This window comes from Apaloderma vittatum, unplaced genomic scaffold (assembly GCF_000703405.1).
Source record: "Apaloderma vittatum isolate BGI_N311 unplaced genomic scaffold, ASM70340v1 scaffold10149, whole genome shotgun sequence".
In the NCBI taxonomy this organism is placed as follows: domain Eukaryota; kingdom Metazoa; phylum Chordata; class Aves; order Trogoniformes; family Trogonidae; genus Apaloderma; species Apaloderma vittatum.
This window is the reverse complement of record NW_009736963.1, coordinates 25,253-44,750: the sequence shown is the minus strand read 5'-3', so window position 1 is coordinate 44,750 and position 19,498 is coordinate 25,253. Positions and strand designations below refer to the sequence as shown.

General features: G+C 47.4%; 2 protein-coding genes across 2 annotated transcripts in view; one reads left to right on the top strand and one right to left on the bottom strand.

The window, feature by feature from the left end:
* The first annotated feature begins 266 nt into the window (after nt 1-266).
* On the top strand, nt 267-6,447 carry RFC2 (replication factor C (activator 1) 2, 40kDa). The gene is made up of 10 exons (XM_009877161.1): nt 267-338; nt 1,004-1,045; nt 1,429-1,535; nt 2,662-2,763; nt 3,351-3,451; nt 4,096-4,253; nt 4,596-4,661; nt 5,146-5,226; nt 5,576-5,689; nt 6,337-6,447. Exons 1-10 carry the CDS (start codon nt 288-290, stop codon nt 6,445-6,447), a joined length of 933 nt encoding a protein of 310 aa, XP_009875463.1. The 5' UTR covers nt 267-287.
* Nucleotides 6,448-12,727: 6,280 nt separating this feature from the next.
* LAT2 (linker for activation of T cells family, member 2) overlaps nt 12,728-19,498 on the bottom strand; it is an 8,572-nt gene continuing 1,801 nt past the window's right edge. The window contains exons 2-7 of the mRNA XM_009877163.1: nt 16,847-16,885; nt 16,246-16,276; nt 16,060-16,115; nt 14,533-14,598; nt 13,684-13,752; nt 12,728-12,849 (exon numbers count right to left, since the gene is read on the bottom strand). Of these exons, the coding sequence (XP_009875465.1) occupies nt 12,728-12,849; nt 13,684-13,752; nt 14,533-14,598; nt 16,060-16,115; nt 16,246-16,276; nt 16,847-16,885 (383 nt within the window). The remainder of the gene's footprint in view (nt 12,850-13,683; nt 13,753-14,532; nt 14,599-16,059; nt 16,116-16,245; nt 16,277-16,846; nt 16,886-19,498) is intronic.

The window sequence follows — 19,498 nt, the reverse complement described above, 5'->3', positions numbered from 1 at the left end:
ACAAAAACATTAGAAAAAACTTTTTCCCTGTGTGGGTGCCGGAGCCCTGGCCCAGGCTGCCCAGGGAGGGTGTGGAGTCTCCTGCTCTGGAGACTTTCCAACCTGCCTGGACGTGTTCCTGTGCGATCTGCTGTAGGTGATCCTGCTCTGGCAGGGGGGCTGGACTAGATGATCTTTTGAAGTCCCTTCCAACCCCTGACATTCTGTGATTCCCCACTGCTGGAGCTTTATTCGATGTGCTGAAGTGTGTGGGATTTTAATTCTACAGGGTGGAAAAATACAGACCCATGAAACTATGCGAAGTGGTTGGAAATGAAGATACAGTGAGCAGGTTGGAGGTGTGGCCCTGTCCTTTCATTTTTTTTAGCCATTAGCTCTAAAAACAACTCTGCGTAGGTGTGCAGACTAGAAAAAACTTCTGTATTTTTACCATCCATACGTATATGGAAAAGAACATTTTGCTATACTTTAAAAATTATTTATTTTAGGATGTGTTTTGAGTGATGTGCTGAGGAAATAATGCCTTCTTGAATTGGGGTGTTTTTTACATCAGCCTTGTTTTGATACAACTTAGAAAATTTGTGGCTGTTATAATAATACTGTTGCAGTGAATAAGCATGATTTACATAACAGCAGAAGGAAACATAAATGTAACGTCTGGAAGAAAAATATTTACCTTGACAAGCTAGTTTGTGAACACAGTGTTTGTTAACAGAAAGCTTATACTAGCAAACATACAACAGGTGCAAAGGAAAGACAGTAATACTGAAGATCTGTGGGATTAAGTGCTTTTAAGTTTTCCATATTATTCTAGGGGCTCACTTCTAAGAGCTCAATTAAAAAAACCCCAAACACATGAAAGCAGCAAGGTTCAAAAAATGAAAGCACAAGGGAAGAAAATAATTTGATTGTAGCTCCATTTCTCATTATTAAAATAGAATTGGAAACTATTTGTTCCTGCTATTTTGTCGTGTAATATTTTAAAATTTTTGGTCTTTCTTAGGTCTTTGCGAAAGAAGGGAATGTGCCAAATATAATAATTGCCGTGAGTATTTTGTTGTGCTGTATTTCACTACATTGGTCCTGGCTTCTGAAAGGTAGCCACGACAGCGTCCCAACAGAGAGCTGCGTTGTGCCTGAACCTGTTGGCACGGGAGATGTTGGTTGTGTGGCCACAGAGGACTGTTCTTTGCAGAATCCACAGCTTTCTCTTAGAACCCGACCTGGCCCTGAGGTGCCTGTTGAAGCGTATCTTGTGCTTCTCCCTGCAGCGTTTCCTCTGTTGGAGGCAAGATCCTGAACTCAGGCAACCTCTAGTCTGATGTGCCTCTGTTGCGGCTGTTTTTCTTGACTGGGGAGCCTTGTAAAGAGCACAGCTTAGAAAATTATGTTGAACTTCCCAGCAGATGTTGCATTTTGCAATTTTAGGGTCCCCCGGGAACAGGTAAAACCACCAGTATCCTCTGCTTGGCTCGTGCTCTGCTTGGTCCTGCATTAAAGGATGCTGTTTTGGAGCTGAATGCCTCAAATGACAGGTAAGAAAGATTAAATCTTATCAAACTTGTAATGAAGAGGGAAGTATTCATTTTTATTTTTAGTTCAGTTCAGGCCTTGTGATAGGCTTAATGCTATAGTAAAGCCTGTAGTATTTATTTTAATGCTATTTTTCCTACCAAAAATCTTTGGCTATCTTTGGTGTCCACCTGTCAACATAGATATTATTACTTGATATTTTATAAACTTGATAGATACTTTCATACACAAAAATGTAGACCGACAGAATGTAGAATCCAGAATGGTACTGTTTTCTTGAATTTAAAGAGTTACGTTCCCTCCTAAGAATGAAAAGTGAACAAGTTGTTTGTAGTGGAACTCTTCAATACTTAACAAAAAAATAGTGAAGTGATAGAAATGAGTGCTCTTAGGGCAGTTGAGGATTAAAATGCAGGCTAAGGGTGCTGGGTGCGTAGAGGGCACTGACTCTACTCCAAGGATGAGGTATTAAGGGCTGATGATGTTTCCCAAGTTCTGTAGCAGACCCATCCTGAAGTATTCCGGGGACGTTTCCTGGAGGATTGTCTAGGAGTACAGTACATTTTACCTCCCTTTGTTAATACCAGTTGTAAAAGAGCTATGGAACTATGACATTAATTTTCTAAACAGAACAAAAAAATAAAGTCCTTTCTTTTTAAAAGCAAGTCTTTGTTGGGACTCTGTCTAGGAAGGCACCGGTGTTGTGCTAGAACGGTGCAGTCTGTCCAGCTGGTTTCTGAGTTCTAGCTGGGTGTGTGGACGGAACTGTGTGAAGTACTGGCAGAGCAGTATTAAACACTTCTGCTCTCGTTCTTTTACCTTTTTTACCTTTTGCCAAATGTAAGTAATTTTTTGGAAGTACTGTAAGGTTACTGCTGTGTATTGACACCGTTAAATTATTTTCTCAAAGCCTCCAAAAATGAATATTGGTGGTTTAAATCTGAACCAGCCCGGCAGTCGGGCTGACAGCGCTGTTTCACAGCAGTTACCCTGGCACAGCTGAAGGGGCAGGAACAAACAGCGGGAGAATAGGGAGCTCAGGAGCGCTTCAGCCACTGTGGCTGCTGAATAAAATCTATTATGTGATTTCACCCAACTGACTGCGAATCCCTCGAATTATTGTTCCAGAGGCATCGACGTGGTGAGAAACAAAATCAAAATGTTCGCCCAGCAAAAGGTCACACTTCCAAAAGGTCGGCATAAAATAATCATCCTCGATGAAGCAGACAGGTATGTTGGGTTTTTTTAAGCTCAGCTACTATACAAGATGTGTTGCATCTACCCTATCTGTGGAGCTGCTGTCTTGGACAGTTTCTATCAAACTGTCCAAATTAATTTGTTAGGAAGCAAATATGCATTGAACAGTGTTTTTATGAGACTACTCCTGTCAGGCAGAGATCATTGCTTCAAAGGAGATGCTGAATGCTGGGGTGAAACACTTCGTGTGTTAGCTAGATATAAGATCTTCTTTCCCTTGGAAAAGAGTCTGGCTTATGTAGGCAATTTCACTGGATGAAAGTGGGCATTCTCTTCCATCTGCATATAAGGAGTAGTATTCTTAGCTGTATTCTTTGGAGTATTAATGACTTACTTTTGCATGTTAGTTTTACAGAGGTCTCGGTGACTACCTGCATTGCAGGATGAGTTGCTCCCATGACTAGAAAAAGCTGCTTTGTTGATCAAGACAGAATATCAAGTAATTTACAGAGGACCATTTAATATCAGTAAATTCTGAAGCTTGTATACAAATGGTTACTACACTGCACCTGTAAGTTAGCGAAGGGCAAAATCTGTCCTAACTCCTTTTCTCCTTTCAGCATGACAGATGGAGCACAGCAAGCTTTGAGAAGAACAATGGAAATTTATTCCAAAACGACGCGCTTCGCACTTGCGTGCAACGCCTCTGACAAAATCATAGGTAAAGCGCTGCGAGTCCCTGGTAGGTTTTGTCATATGTTCCCCATACTCCTGGCTAACTTGCGAGGCAGTTTTCAGAAACGCCTTGGACCTGCTCCTTGCGAGAAACCATAGTGTTTCCGAGAAATCAAACCACCTGTGCATACAGATAGCAGAAGAGGAGTAGAGTTGTGTAGGTGTAGAACCCTCTGAATAGCTGGTTTTGATGGATAGTGCTATGTGTGACCACAGAAGCAAATTTCTCAGACTTTAGGCTGAATCTCCATCGACCTTCGCTAAGGTTTTAAGTAGTATGATGTAGTGTCTGATGTAGTGTTTAATGGGCATTGAACCCCTTTTGTTGTCCTGCTTGCTGAAACGTAAAAGTTTGCCAATGGGCTAACACATTGTAGACCTTTAGACTTCTCTTGCTTAGCAGTGATAAACAGACATTCACAAAACCAGGAGAACAAAAGCTGAGCTTTAGACATATTTGCACATATCTGGGAGAACTCAAGTAGCACATTCAGGTTAGAAGGACTGTAACAATTACATGTGACAAATGAAGAGTTGGAAGCTGAGATCTCTTCTTCCAAGGTGAAAACAAACGTGGGGGTATTTTTCTGAGAAAAGAGGGAAATGCCAATAATGTATCTCTGTCCTCAGAACCTATTCAATCCCGGTGTGCGGTGCTGCGTTACACCAAGCTGACAGATTCACAGATCCTTGCAAGGCTACTGAAGATTGTTGAGAAAGAGGATGTACCATATACAGATGATGGACTAGAAGCCATTATCTTCACAGCCCAAGGAGATATGAGACAGGTAAAAGAAGAAAGGCAACAAAGCAAAGGCTTCTGTTTAAAGCAAAAGACCCTTTAAATTGTGGTTCTCAAGGGCTTGTCTTTGCCACCTGTGGTGCAAGAGTAACTATTTCATTTCGTGAAGGTTTTAAGGTGGATCTGCTCTTTAAAATTGAATTGGTGGGAACGAGATACTGAATTTGTGAGAGGGAACAAAGTGTGTACATTTGCGGTTTACTCTGTTGAAAACTGCTTATTTGGCGTCATTGTCTGAAAAGTGTATTTCATCCTGAGGAGCGGAGTGAGAAGTAGAGCACTTCAGGAAATGAATTCTTTTTCTTTTTTTTTTTTTTTCCTTTCACAGGCATTAAACAACTTACAGTCCACATATTCTGGATTTGGCTTTATAAACAGTGAAAACGTCTTTAAGGTTAGTGGTAGCATAAAACAGCGATGCTAGAAGTTTAGCACTACAGCTGCGCAAGACCTTTGGTCAGATACCTGAGCCTTTGAAAATGCTTTGCCGGTTTGCAGGCAGTGCTGTGTATGCAGCAGTTACAGCGCTGGGCTGTAAAAAAAGGGCACGTACCTTTTGAAAAGGGAGCGAGCACTGGCAGCTCCTAATGGCACAGCTAAGGCTTCCTGGCTTCCCAGCTCTCTCGAAGCACAGGAATCACACAACTGCTGGGAAATGTCACAGTGATAACTTCTGAATGTATTTCCTCGGGTGTTCTCGTTTCATGCTATTAAGTCTTCCGTGGCAGGGCAGCTGAAAAGTCACATTGCTTAAAATCTAATCTGTATTATAGAATGTATCTGATTCAGTACTTCAACTGGATAGAAGCTTGGTGAAAACACCAGGGGTTCTAATAGTCTTCTAATATTTTGAAGTGCAATATTTCTCTTTGACACAGGTGTGTGATGAGCCTCATCCTCTGCTCGTGAAAGAAATGATACAACATTGCATAAACGCAAATATTGATGAAGCCTACAAGGTTGGTTTTCATGTGTTGCGCCTGCACAGACAAGCATTTTTTCTCTACAGAATTCTTGTTGGTTTTGAAGAATTCACAGCGTGTGGTTTTTTGGGGACAAGGGCAATACTGTGCAAACAAGTTGATGAATTAAATCCTTTTTATGCTGGGGTCTGCCAGTTGAATAAGCCGAAAAGCAAAAAAAAACCCCCAAGTTGCTTGAAATTACTTGCTGAACAATTAAGGGTAAATTAGTTGATAAATAGTACTTGCAGTTCCAGTAGTTATAGGTAGCTGTTCCAAAAGTGAATATACTTGTCTTACCTGATAAGTTTTACAGATAAATGAGGGATTGTTCTTGCCTGCACAGATTCTGGCCCACCTCTGGCGACTCGGATACTCTCCAGAAGATGTGATTGGCAACATCTTCCGTGTGTGTAAAACCTTTCAAATGCCAGAATATCTGAAACTGGAATTTATCAAGGTTAGTACTAGCCTGGTTCCTGGTGGGGCATTTTGGGCTCTTTTTTAAGAAGAGGATATGATACCTCATACAGGGGGGCAGCCTCAGGTTTTTCTGTTTGAGATTTGCTATATATTAGTGCAAAAAAAGTATTTCTTCTTACTACCGCTTTCTTTCCCACTCTGCATCATCAGTTTGTCAGTAAGAACAGTCTCTTCAGGTTTAAACCACCCACAGAAGTGCCAAAAGTCACTTAAGTGATCAACTAGAATTAATAACACATGTAACGCTGGCTGAATTTATTATTTACATCAAAGCCTCAAATAATTCCCTGAGCACTGTTTTCAAGTGCATACTTGATTCCAGTCCAATAGACTGCAAAGTATTAAATTGCAGTAACAGCCAGCTGACAAATGGTGAACTGGTGTAACGGAGTCACTTCAGATTTAAAACCTGTCTTCAAATATACGCACCTTGCTCCTTACACAAAGGAAGCAGGGAAATACAGACTTTGATTTTAAAAAAAGGAAAAAAGCATTCGATTTGAGAAGATATCACTTAAGTGCCTTTACTGACATTGGTCTCTTAACAGTAAGGGCTATGTTCTATTTACTCATTAGTCTGACTGAGGGAGAAAACCAAGGTTTTTACAATGTCTTTATCCCCAGGAAATCGGTTACACTCATATGAAGATAGCAGAAGGCGTGAACTCGCTGTTACAAATGGCCGGACTGCTGGCCAGGCTGTGCCAGAAGACGATGGCCCCTGCGGCGAGTTAGACGTTTGCCCGAGGTTCCCCGAGGGGAAGGCCCAGCGGGCAAGGCCAGCAGCTCTCCGCACATCCCGAATTCTACGGGCAAAGAGCTCAGTCCCTTGGTTTTGCGGAAAAATAACCAGATTCTAGTATTAAAAAAGTCTTTTGTACCTTTTTTTTCCAGACCAATAAAGCTTTAACTTTTACTTTGAACCCAAGAACTCTTACCTGTGGTGTAACCGAGGCAGAAGAGAGGACTGCGACAGTCCTGAGCAGTAAGGTTGGGGTAGTGCCTGCCACAAAACTACTTACGTCAGTGGTACCGAGCCTGAACAGCAGGAGAAATAAAAACTGAATCCTGCTGCTTGTGACTACACTTCAAGATTGGCCACGAGCAGTAGAAGGAAGAACTTTGGCACAAAATAAGGCGTTTAATGAAGTTATAATTGAGGCGTGCTGAGCAGGCACTACTCCGGCCCTACTCATAGTGTATGTGCCGTGAGTAAGGGAGATACTTTCACCAGAAATATTGCACATCTCTTAATGACGCCAGCTATTTATTTTGGATATTTCTGTTAAAAAATTACCAAGTTCTGGGACACTCTTCATTTGAGTTCCCTTCCCTGTTCTTGCTCGTCCAGGTCAGGCAATATCATTTTACTGTAGTTTCAGCGTAGCAAAAAGCTACAGCATCGTCCTTTCCTGTCTGTTCAGTTTTGGAAACCACCTTGCCAGTGCGGATGAGCAATAAAGTGTGAAGTGCAGAGCGAAAGCAAATATAAATTGAATTTGACCACCTCCATATCCGATGCGAGATGTGTGACCCCAAGCAGAGCTGTCTTTATATAATTAAGTGTAGCATGCAAATAGAACATGGTAAGAGCTACAAGTTACCAGTGCTTGCACTTCACCCGGCCCGTTCTGCTGATGCTTTCCGCCTCAGCTATTCACTTGCTTTTAGGATAATTGATGTAATACTCAACTGATTGAGCTTACCTTTGGGTAAGTCACTACTAGCACAAACACTAGTAAGTATAAGGCTAATAATTTAGTAGTAAGGGGGTTAAGCTGCCGAGTTCTCTACAGACAAGCATCACATCTTTTGTCACCAAAAACTTAAATAAGGCATATTTAAAGGGGAGGTTAATTTTCCTTTGGCTGCACCCCACAGCCAGCCTACTCCCTGCTTTTCTCCTTAAATATTTATTTTCATCACTGAATAGGGAAGGAAGAGGTGTTATCACAGAAGTTTCGTAAAGTAGCAAACATCGTATTTGGAAGACCCTTAAGGCTGGTCCTTACCCTGCTGGGTGCACCTACCTGTGTGGTGGCTGCCTTGGTGCCAGGAGCAGGGTGAGAAGCACAGTGGGTCACAGCTCCTCGCCCGTCCTGCTTTAAGGGGTTTTCAACTATTCAGTAGCTGCTTTTCACAGTTCCAGTTTGGAATCAACCCTTTTCTGGGCTAAGCCCTTGCAGCACTGGAGGGATGAAATTGGACCGTTCCAGAGAAGAGGAGTATCGGTCTGAGAGGCCACCAGCACAGCTGGTTCTGCCCAAGGCGGCCGCTTGCCCTCCAGCAGCTGGCTGAGGCTCCCTGGCTCCATCCGAGAGCCGCGCCACTGGTGCAAAATTACTTTTCTAATGCATCTTAAATCGAAAACAGGAAGTGAATCACTCGCTTGGCTGCCTACCTAATGTGAGCAAAGAGATACACGGACCCACGTCGTTTCTCCTTGTATTACATTCAGACAACACAGGATCTGCAAAATTTGGTTGAGCACTGGAAATCCTTGCACACCTGGAAACAGGTCCTGAGAGGACACACACATACTCACCCACTGCAAAGAAAAACTGTAGGGTGTTTCAGAGCAGAAACATTGATGAAACTCTCATAACAGTCCCACATACCTTCCAGCATAACAAGATCACAGGCTGAAAAGTACTTCAGGAGCTTTACAAAGCTGAAAAAGGATTTCTCTCTCTCTGGCTGTTCTGGAGAGCTGCAAAGGGGCAGATTTGCTCAAACCCCCAGTTAGAGGAGGGAAGATGCTCCATACCCAGCTCCTGCTCTGCCTGCTCCGGCTCCACAATTTTCAAGTTCCAATTTTGGCAGTAGAGGAACCTTATACCAGGGAAATGGAATTGGTCTAACCCGCCTCCTTGCTTAGCAAGGAGAGCAGTAAATCTTGTACATTAAGGTTCTGGCCGCACACTCACCTAACGGCTAGAACGTTCTGGGAGCTCTCTAGCTGGATCTATCACCGCATGCCAAGGATCTTTTACTGCTGCTGATCTCCTTTTAATTGTTTAATGGCTCTCTCCAGTTACGAGATGAATCACCAGTAGATGTAATGTCACTGCACATCACTGGAAACAGAGCTTGCCCTTCATCTCCAGCAAAAAATCCCTGGTCTGCAGCACTTTGTGGGAAGTGGGAGTTTCTTCAGGGGCCGAGTGAGTCACCAAGGATGACAACGTCACAGCCCCGCAAGAGCTGGGCACACTTCTCCGCTAACAAACACATCTCCTCATTTCCCTGCCGTCTGTGCAGGGCCAGCGCAGGCTGCGGCTCTCACCGTGGCTGCTCCGGGCTTGGCTGTGGGGCAAGCAGAAGCCAACTGGGGCTCCCTGCATGTATATAGCCCTGAAACACTGCTACGTTTTCTCTGTTGTAGAAGTGGAAGCAGGAGCAAATGCATTTGTAGGAGCTACAAGGCAGGCTTCTAAACCAAACTCCAAACCACCCACCGTTTCAGCCCCACCAACAGCGGCCACCCGTGGTCTCAGCAATTCTGCTGAAAAAACAAGCTAAGCCCTGTGCAGCAGGAAGCACCTGACACCTTCTCCCAGAGCAGGGCTTGCTCGCCCTCAGCTCCACTCCTCTTCTCACCTTTACTGTCGCAGTGACGTGAGCGTGGGCTGCCTCTCTTCTTGAAGCACGGTTTTCTGAATCGATTTTGAGGAAGAAGGCTTTAAGGAGCTACATTTTCTCCCCAGCAGATCCCACAAACCACTCTGTGTCATCTCTCATGCTCCCACCTCAGTCTGTCTCACCCAGCCATGCAGACATCTGCATTGTAGCAAACCATAACAAGACACTGCATTTTTTTTCTTTGGATGCTTTTTCGATTTTAATAAATAAGTGGTACAACAGATCTGCTCATCAGGTCTCAAGAGACAAGGGTTACGTTTCAGGGCTGACGTTCCCTACGGCAGTACCGGAAGACCGGTGCGGTTTTTGAGGCTGGCAGCTGTGGAGACCTTCTCAGTTGCTGCAGGGTCTTTGTGTCTTCATGAAACGGATACCAAAACACAAGGAAAAGTGCCAGCAACGGATACTGTGAGTGACAAGTAGTGGATAAGGCAGGGATTTAATCCTCTTCAGCTTTTGTGAACAGGTTGGTATCTCGGTTCCAGAGAACCGCTGCTGTTGTAAAAGCAACCTCCGCCTTGCCAATTCCTCTCTTGTAGGAAACCACTTCTCTAGGAGAGCATAGGAACTAAATCAGAACATAATCCCTGTGTCTTAACACCACCCTGCATGAGTCACTCTGGTGAACAAAGGAGGAGGCTGCATTACCGCTCAGCAATTGAAAGATTCATTTCATGCTTGACAGGAGAAAACGCTGCACAGACTGGCCGTCCTCCCCCGAGTAGGTGCATGGGGAAATGAGGTGGGGTAACGAGTTCCCGGCTCACCCGTGGTCACTGTGGGCAGAGCGCTTTCTCCAGCTGCAGGGCTGCGGTTTGACTTCGTGGGACTTCAAGCAGAGCATTTCTTCCTTTCAGCAGCACCCCTTCTGCACGGCCTTGGGCACAGTTTGGAGAAGTAATTTTCACTGAGGGACTGAAGTCTCCCCTCTTGCCGCGTGCGCGCTGGCTGGCTGTGCTCTTACAGCTCTGCAGACTTCTTCAGAGTTTACGCAGAACACTTGAAAGAAGAGGGGAAAAAAAGATCGTGAGCGCACCGACTTTTGATCCCTGCTTTCAACTTCTTAACTCCACCACCCGTCACGTTTTCTTTCTGGGGACAGCACAAAACATCCACGTCTAAGCAGGAGCCCCAGTCGTGCTCCCGTATGATGATCCGCGAGTGGGGCAGAGGGCACAGAGGCGGCAGCTCATTGCTGAATTCACCCTCCTGTGGCAGAGAACTTCTGCTGGCATTTGTTGGTTGGACATGGGGATTTTATTGCTTTACTCTGCTAGCAAAGGCTGTAACAGAAGTGTCATTAAAACAGCAAAAAGTGCATTGGCAATTTTAGTTTACTGGGCTGACAGAAGCTATTTACACCTACAGCCACAATAGCCTCCAGTGATAATCCCTAGCAAAATGCTTTCCCAGAAAATCTGTATAACCAGTGCTTCACAAAACAGCTGTTTCTCCCTCTTCTACCTTCTCAGCATCATTTGTCACCTGGAGGGGTGGATTTATGGTAGCTCCTGTGCAGTTTGATCACTGCTCTCCACCAAATCAGGTGAGGTTGTTACAGCAGCTTTTGTCAAACCTTTTGGGCATCTGTCAGCCCTGATTGCTCCCCCCTCAGCTCTGAATGAGGTGGGCACCCTCCCCATTACAAACAGCCAACAGAGCAGTCTCGTCTGCCCGCTGCCACAGAGCCACCAGTAAAAAGCCGGGTCTCGCTGTGACCGATGCAGAACCATAACCCTCTCCTCCTCAAAATTTCTCAGTGGAAAATGAATAAATGCAGAATTGCTTGTGACAGTTGTCATTATAGCATTTTTCCATGGAGAATCTGTCTTCCTTCTTCCAGATGTATAGCCAATGCAACGCCTGGTTATTCCATATACACCTGAATAGAAAAAGCGTCTCTGCAAAAAAAAACCCCAAACCTACAAAGTTTGTCTGCAACCTCATCTGATACAGTCAATTTTTATGACATTCTCCTGGTTTGCTCCAGCTCAAGCAAAGAGGATTCTGGCAGGATTTCTGAGGCCAGGGCTCTTGTGTTCAGCCACATCCTGGCAGAGGCTGGTGTTGGAGTTTGGGGAGCAGTGGGGGTCTATGGGCAGGGGAAGCTGTATTTGCTACCAATCAAACCACGTGCGTGTGCTTTCGGGCAGCAACTCGGGTGCCACAGGTGCCACACATCGAGTCCTTGACCAAAAAGCACAAGCCGCCTTTGGTGGAGCATCCCTCCCAGCACTCCGTTAGAGCCAACGCTGCCAGGATGGGCTGCTGAAATAAAAACAATAAATAAAAGAAAAAAAAAACAAGAAAAAAGCTGCAAAGGGGAAAATAGCGTGACTGTGCTTTGTACGTCAGGGACATATCTTAAACGCTTGACACGGCTTCAGAAAGATCTGATTTTGAGGCTCTGCCCACTACCGGTACTCAGAGTTTGGGGAACATAAAACCCTGTAACTGGAGCTGCCAGCATGTGATATAAGGACGATCCCACCGCATTTCTGCCAGGTGCTCAGAGGGTAAAAATTCAACAAGGAGCATGATATTGGTGCCGGTTCCTCTCCTAACTGGAGTCCTAGTCCAGACTGGAGCAGGGTAGCCCAGCGCTACATGCTCTAACCAGTACGTAGAGACACCACGGATCTACAAGTTAGCATAGTGGTGGTTTATTTTCCGATTTCCTAGCAATCCACATACACTCATCTGCTGAAAAGACGCTCTGCAAGACCTCCAAGAGCCCATGTTGAGCAGCAATGGCTAAAGCAGAACCTGTTGCTGTGTCTGGTACGTCTGGGGCTGCTTTTCTTCCGTATGATGCCCTGCATTGACTGCCCTGTGTTTTATCACCCACTCAAGTCAGTGCCATGCAACCTCCCCACAGCTCTCCGCAGATAGTTTTCATTTTAACTGCTTCGAGTAATTCTTTATCATCAGCATCAGGTTGCTGCTGCTAACAGGGCAGGACTTGTGGTTGTAGCTGAGCAGGCGGAGCTCAGCAGAGCCCAGGGAATCCCTTGTGCTGCTCAGCCTCTGAGCTGCACGGACCAAGGAGGTTTGGGGGGTTCCCATCTGCAGCACGTAGCAGCAGTGGCTGCTCGAAGTGGCTTTGAAGTGGTTTTGAGTTCCTGTTGGAGGAGGGCGGCACTGGGACACAGACTTTGACAAATTTATCTCCACGGTCTGCATTAGTCAGGTCGGCATCAGCAGGGAAGGTGGCACAGCATGGAGCAGGCTGCTCCGCTCCCCACACTGCCTGCGTGGGCTGCCGGGCACCGGCTGGTCCTGCTGGCGAGGGACAAAGCTCCAGCCAAGATCCCTTTGGCATAAACACAGTCCTCCCACCCCTAAATAAATACATCAACCATTTGCTCTCTTTTTACCTTTGCTTTGACAGAGGGGCCAGGCTCGAGGCAGGCGTCGTGTTGATGTACTCGGGCTCGTCATCCGAGCTTTCTGCCTGCTGAGCTGTGAGGGAGAAGCACCGATCAGCGAGTTGATCTAAAACCACACACGCACACCCCAGACATGCGGTCAGTTTTGCCAATATTTAGCCTTTGGTGCTGAGGCGTTTCTGCACCTGGGCTAAGGAACCTCAGATGACAGTGTCAAGGTCTCCTTGAAGGGGCTTCATTCAGAATGGTCACGGTGAATTTGCAAATGCTCTGCCGAGCAGCAAGCATGGACAGCTTTTCAGAGCCAAAAGAGGCGGACTAAGATTTAGTCTAGAGAATGTGCAAACAGGATGACAAGAATCAGTTTGCTTAGGTGGCTTCCACATCAGACACACAAAGCTCTTAAATATACGTGTATACATTCACCACTATCTCCCAGGCCAGACCACTCCCTACACTTCACAGGAAGCCACACGTTAGATTAAACTACTGTTTAAAGGTCAGCTTAAGAAATATGCACCCTCAAACACTGCAGGAGAGCCACAAGCTGACCCACTGGACGTGTGTGCTGCGCGTTTATTTGGGGGGGAGTTACAAGGCTGAGCTTGCACCAAGGCAACTTCAGAACGACAGAGGATACAAGACGTGAGGAAAAATGTTCTTTTGTAGCACCTCACGGCCAGGATTTAGGCACAGCCACCTAAGTGGTGGCCTTTTGAGTAGTAGAAACACAACATTCCATCACAGCAGCATTCAGTTGCGAGCATGTGTGGCAATTTGCACTCCGCCTTATTGTTTATTACAGACGATCGGGGAAAAAATTACTCTAGACAGGGGCAATGGCTGCATTGCCCTGAGTGTGGTCTCTACTGGTCTAGTGTGATGGGCACCCTGCCCCTGAGCTCCATCCCTAAATAGTAAATGACAGCTGAGAACATACCTTCTGCTTGGTGGAGTTCCCACGTGTGTATCGTCACGCTGTTCTCGTAGTCCACGGTGTCATCTGTGACTAAGAAGAGTTTGGGCAGGATGATGCTGAACAGCAAGTGGACTAAAAATGGACTTTTGGGAAACCCCCCTCCCACCACCACAGCCCCATGCACGTGGCTGAGTTTCCAGCTCATCCTGCCACAGGGTCTGCTGACGCTGCCTCATCGCTTTTCCAGCCCTGACCATGCGCCTGGATATCTGTGGGAACGGACGGGAATCAGACCGGTCCCCGCTGCTCCTGCCTCTTCTGATTGCTCTGTACAAAGCCAGGCAGGAGCAGGGCAGAAAGCATTGTGCTGATCGCCTGGAGGAAGCCAAACTGATTTCCTATTCTGACTGCAACAGCCCAGGACAGAAGCTGGAAGCCCTTAAGCAGACACTGTGGTCCAACATCATCCTTCAGCAGTTCACTGGCCACAGCCTTCTTGGGCTGGATATGGTGAGGAACCTGAGCTGGGGACTAGGACCATGTTCCAGCTTGGCTGTGGCAGCACCAAAAGACCTAGAGAAACAATGCAGACCCCAAAGCTTCTGAACTGCTTCAGAGATCTCCTAAGCAAAGGGATCAGCTCAGAGCTGAGCTCTCGGCCGGTGAGGCATCACCATGCACATTTTCCTGCAGAAAGGGGCAACGCCTCTGGTCTGCCCTACACCTGCAGCAGCCCTGGCTCCACTGGCACGGAGCTGGTAGGAAGAGCTGAACCTGCGAACAAAGGGGTGTTCCCTCTGCTGAGCAGGTCACTGTCCTTCTCTGATACCTTTGTGCAACACACATGGACCACGACAGCAACACACGTACCCGGGTCGGAGCTGTGAGACACTCCAATGATGACGTTCTGATAGGAATAGGAATCCTCTTCTTTTTCTGGCAGAGGAAAGAAAGAGGAGGGAAAAGGGCTTAAGATGACCTGGGACAATCAATCAGCACCTGCAGGAGAGGGCTGATTCCACAACAAAACATCCATCAGCTAAGAAATCGTTTGTCTTGGTCAGGGCTGACCCAGGCACAAGGCTTCCCCAGGGCAGTAGAACTGGGCGATCGCTGCCCCATGGGAGCACCCTCACCACTGGGTGCTGGCCCAGCCGCTCTGGCCACCGAGACACTCGCCGAGCTGGCCATGGACACAGCAAGTGGCCAAAACTGATCCTGGGGCACTGTGACTTTTCTTACAGATGGAATAAAACCCAATAAGCGCAGTTACTCGCCCTACAACAGCCCCTAAGGTGAACGGGAGGACGCCCAGCCCAGGGTAGCAGTGGGGAGGGGGTTTTCCTTCCCAGTGAGCATTACATTTGTCACTGCGGTGTCTTCTTGGGCTAAATGTCAGTTTCTGGGAAGGAAGTGAGCCCCAGTCCAAGCACAACATCTGCCTGAGTACACAAATCTATTAATATCTAGACCTAAAATCTGCTTAAAAGTATTAAAACCCCCTACAGGCTCTTTGTTGCACTGGTAGTGATTTCAGCTCTCTAGCTGAGCCCGTGAGCAGCTGAACCACATGGGTCTCTGTATTGCTGACCCCAAAACCTGTGTGCACCCGTGCCGAGAACACCACGGGCACCCCCAGCAGCTGGTGTGGTCACAGCTGGAAAACCCTGCAGATAGTACAAACCTCCCCCGTAACTCTCCCCGCTTCCGCAGAGCTGAAGGGGAGAAGCACCAAGCTCAGCGGGTTCACTGGTCTCAGGCAGGGTCTGTAACCACTACAGGCTGACTACTAGGTAGTAGCTACACACTGACTACTAGGGAGTCCTCAGCCACTGAAAAAGCATTAAAACTAATGTGGGATACAAAAAACATTCATGTCAATACATTCAGGTTTCTCTTTCTCATTTTTTTAAAAATTTTTTTTTTGTAAGCAAGGGGTTTTTTTTCCATCCCTCCAGTCTCTTCAAATAAAATCAATCACATTTTGAAATTCATTTTAGATAAAACCAGACTAATGCCTGAGTCAGCACAGAGAAATGCTGATTATCCCGGGAGATGAAAGTGTTTCATGGGTGCAATATTTGCCTTGAAAAGGTGCATTTGAATGGAGTGCTTTCATCCCACCTTCATTCCTAGCCTGTAAACCAGGCACACAAAATATCTGAAGGTGTTCCTTCAGCAAAGAGCTCCTGGATGAGGACTCGCCTCGTCCCGCGCTTCTGGGCAGGACCCCGAGAGGCTGCAGCCTCTGTTCCCCCAAACCAGACGGGGCTACGAGCAGGAGAACGGCCTCATGACACCCAATGCTGCTGCAGCGATGGATGATTTGCTGCTGCCCAGAGACAGAACAGAGCAAGAAGGGAGAAGAAACCTGTCTTGCTTGTGTGGAGCCCTTACCGTTGGGTGGTGTGAAGAACCTGGTGCAGTTGTAGTAATCCATAGCCACGGGCTCCCTGTGGGAAGAGCAGCTGCCGTCAGCTCCTCCTGCCCGAGGCACCCCCGGGCTTCCCAGCCTGAGCTACAAGAGAGTCAGGAGCGCACTGGGACCAGTTTGGCTCCGCTCGATGGCACCCAGCTACTTACACGTAGTCAGCATCTCCTTGCAGGTAGTCCTCTGCAAGGGCAAAGGGTTTGCGGTCAGCACACCAGATCGCTGCATAAACTCAGGCTGCTGTCCCAAAGCACAGCTGGATGAATTCCCCGAGTGCAGCTACAGCAGATGTTCCCCAAAAGCCCCGGAACAGCCCCGAAGCCCATCCACGAGCAGAGCCGGGAGGGCTGGGGCGGGAGAAGGCAGTCCCGATCCATCCCAGACCCTGAGAAAACCAGGGCTCGCCACTTCTCAGGGAGAGATCCTGCCAGCTGGCAGGGAGATCGGGAACATCCTCCCCGGTTTGGGAGAGCAGAGCATGGCCCCACGCGCCAATAATCCTCTTAGGGCCAGCACCAGCTGCCCCGGGAGGGCGCGGGGGGCTCGCCAGCATCCCGTCCCCCTGAGCTCTGACTGTTAATCAGCTCAGCGCCGTGTTTTATAAAGCAATCACTAAATTAACCGAGCCGGAGCTCTGCCAGCTGCAGCGTTGGCGGCCTGCACGCTCCCCGCCAGCTCTCATCCCCAGTAACCTCCCGTCACCTCGGCGGCCTTCCCTCCCCAAGCCCCGGGACGCGGGGCTGCAGCATTTACCTGTCAGGAAATTCTGGTACCTGGTCTCCGTCCGGCTCCCTGGGGAAAAGCAGAGGGGCTCGTTCCACTCGCCCAAGTGAACAGAGCCCTTCGGTGGTGGAGGCACCGGCAGCTCTGCCCCTGCTCCAGGCCAAGGAACAGGGCTGCAAGGCTGGACACCCCGGGGCAGAGGCGGTGGGATGGACAGGACTGATTATTTAAATAATCTGCCCTGGACTGGTCAGCCACAGCAGGGTGAGCACTGGATTTTAAGCTCAAACACTGGCTAGATCTTACTAAGCGTCACTGTGCAGCATCGTGGGGAGGTGCTACTAGCAGGAGTGAATTTTACCATCACCCAGCTTGTTTCCAGGATAACCCCCACCCCATGCTTTGCCCAGGGTTCAGCAATGAGTAACCAGCCTCTCGGAGGCTCCGTTCTCAAAACTGCTGGGAGCTCCCAGTCAGCATCTACACAAACAACCCGAGATTTGCGACATCCCCATTCATGAACCTGGCAGTAGGTGCTTCCCTGGTGGCTGTGTGGACGGGGAGAGCACCAAAGCAGTGCCCATCCCAGGGGAGATGCTCACCATATCCAGCGTGGTGGGAGGTGCTGAGCTCCTTGGTGGCTTTCCTGGAAAGGGAGATAAAAATCCCAGGTCTGAGGAAACAGTCCTGGGGTTAGGAGCCACAGCCATGACCGAGCCAGGAAGATCATCTGCAAAACCTCCCTGTGCGGTTTCACAGCAGAACGCACTCAGACGAAAGGAAATCCAGAAAAAGTCTAACCCCACTACTGATCATCAATAAACTAAGCAACCTGATCTAACTGAAGATGTCCCTCCCTGCTGTAAGTTTGGCCAAGACGACCTTTAGGGCACTCTGCCAACCCAACCCAAGCCGTGATTCTATGTCTAGCCCAAGCCACGTCTACAGGGTCCAGAATCCAATCCCAGGTCCTGAACATCTGCCTATGTTGGGTGAACTCCATCCAACTATTTCTACGTTTTGGGTCATTTTTATTTACCTACCTTGCTATTGATAAGTTCTCAGGTTCCTTAATTTGTTCCAGCCTTCGGGTTGCAGCTAGCACCACAAACAAAATGAAATGTTAATTATTACGGCACCAGCAGGTATTTCAACAAGCACAGAGCATCCATCAGAGAGGGTTCCCCGGTACTGGCAAACACTTTTCTAACGCATTCCAAAACAGCTTCCAAATTGTACCTTGAAAGTTCATAAATGGCAAAAAAAGGGAAAGAAATAGAGGGAAAAATGGTGTCTGTTGTGAGCTTTGGTCAAGCTGTGCTGAAGCCAAGACCTGGAGGAGAGTTATGGGGCTCTTGCCCAGCAAGATCCAAGGACAAGGAGCAGCTGTGCGGAGCATCTCTGCAGATGATGACATTTAGCACAGACCCTGTCAGCAGCTCGTTTTGGAATAAAAATGCAAAGGTCAGCACCTGACCCCAGGCGCAGGAAGCAGTAAGGGGGGGAGGATAAATGAGTCACTCGTGTCGATTCGGGTTCACCCACACGGCTGTTTTCACAGGGTGAACAGAGCACCTAAGCAGAGCCCGAGTTCATAACGCGTTGCATTTTGGTGACATTGCTTTAGTGATTCGTTTTCAACATGAAGGGAGATTTTTTTTGTTTCCTAGAGCTCAGAATTCACATCCCTAGAAGCACATAAGACAGCTTTGACAATCTCGGTCTCATCATTTCACTGTCTGGCTTCAAGGTGACCCTTTTACTTCTGCCCCCACCTCTGCTCATGCAGGAGCCCCGTGTACTCACTGGAATGGGATCGGATCACCTCAAACCTCTGCTGCCTTTCCAGGCTGGAAAAAAAAAAAAAAAAAAAAAAAAAGAGGTACAACCTCAGCTGAATGTTGGGGTCTACAACAAGGAAAATAGATGCAAGCAACCTCTCTGCTTGGTGAGCAGAGGGAAGGGAGCACAGCCTCCGTGTTGGGCTTGGGGAGGTGCTGAGCTGTGTTGCTCAGGCATCACCCAGGACCCATATGAGCCAGGAGCAGCTCCTGAGAATCCTCTTTGACCCTTTAAAATCAAGGAGTACTTACGGCCCATTGGCAGAACAGCCCACATCAGCTAAAAGAAAGACCCAGGGAAAAGGAAAGCATCGTTTATTTAACTCCAACCCTAACACTTCATGTACCAGTTAAGGTCAGAAGAGCATTTTCACCCACAAAAACCTGGCCATGGCTTCAAACCCCGCTGCTTCACCTCTGCTGCCACCCCTGCCCCTCCCAACATCCCCTAACATCAGCCTGAAAAAATTACCAACAGGCACAATCAACAATAAAAACAACATACGCGCCCAGTAACCTCTTCACTTTTTAGTTATCAGGACAGCTGCTCCTCAGGGTGCGACACGATTTGTCATTTTTTCCTACTGCAGGGCTGTACAGGCATTTCTTAATGTCAATTTTGGGACCCTGAAATCATCCCTTTCCCCCCGTTTCATTCAGGTCACACACCCCCACCCCAAGATTGTACTCACAGCCCAGGGAGATGGGGTGCCAAAGGATCTTATTATAAAATCTGCAAATATACAGAGTTTGCTTGCAAAAAGCCCAAACTAACCCAAACCAGATCTCCAGAAAGGGCGCATGACACTATGAGCCTGAAGTCAAACGATCAGGCATAAAT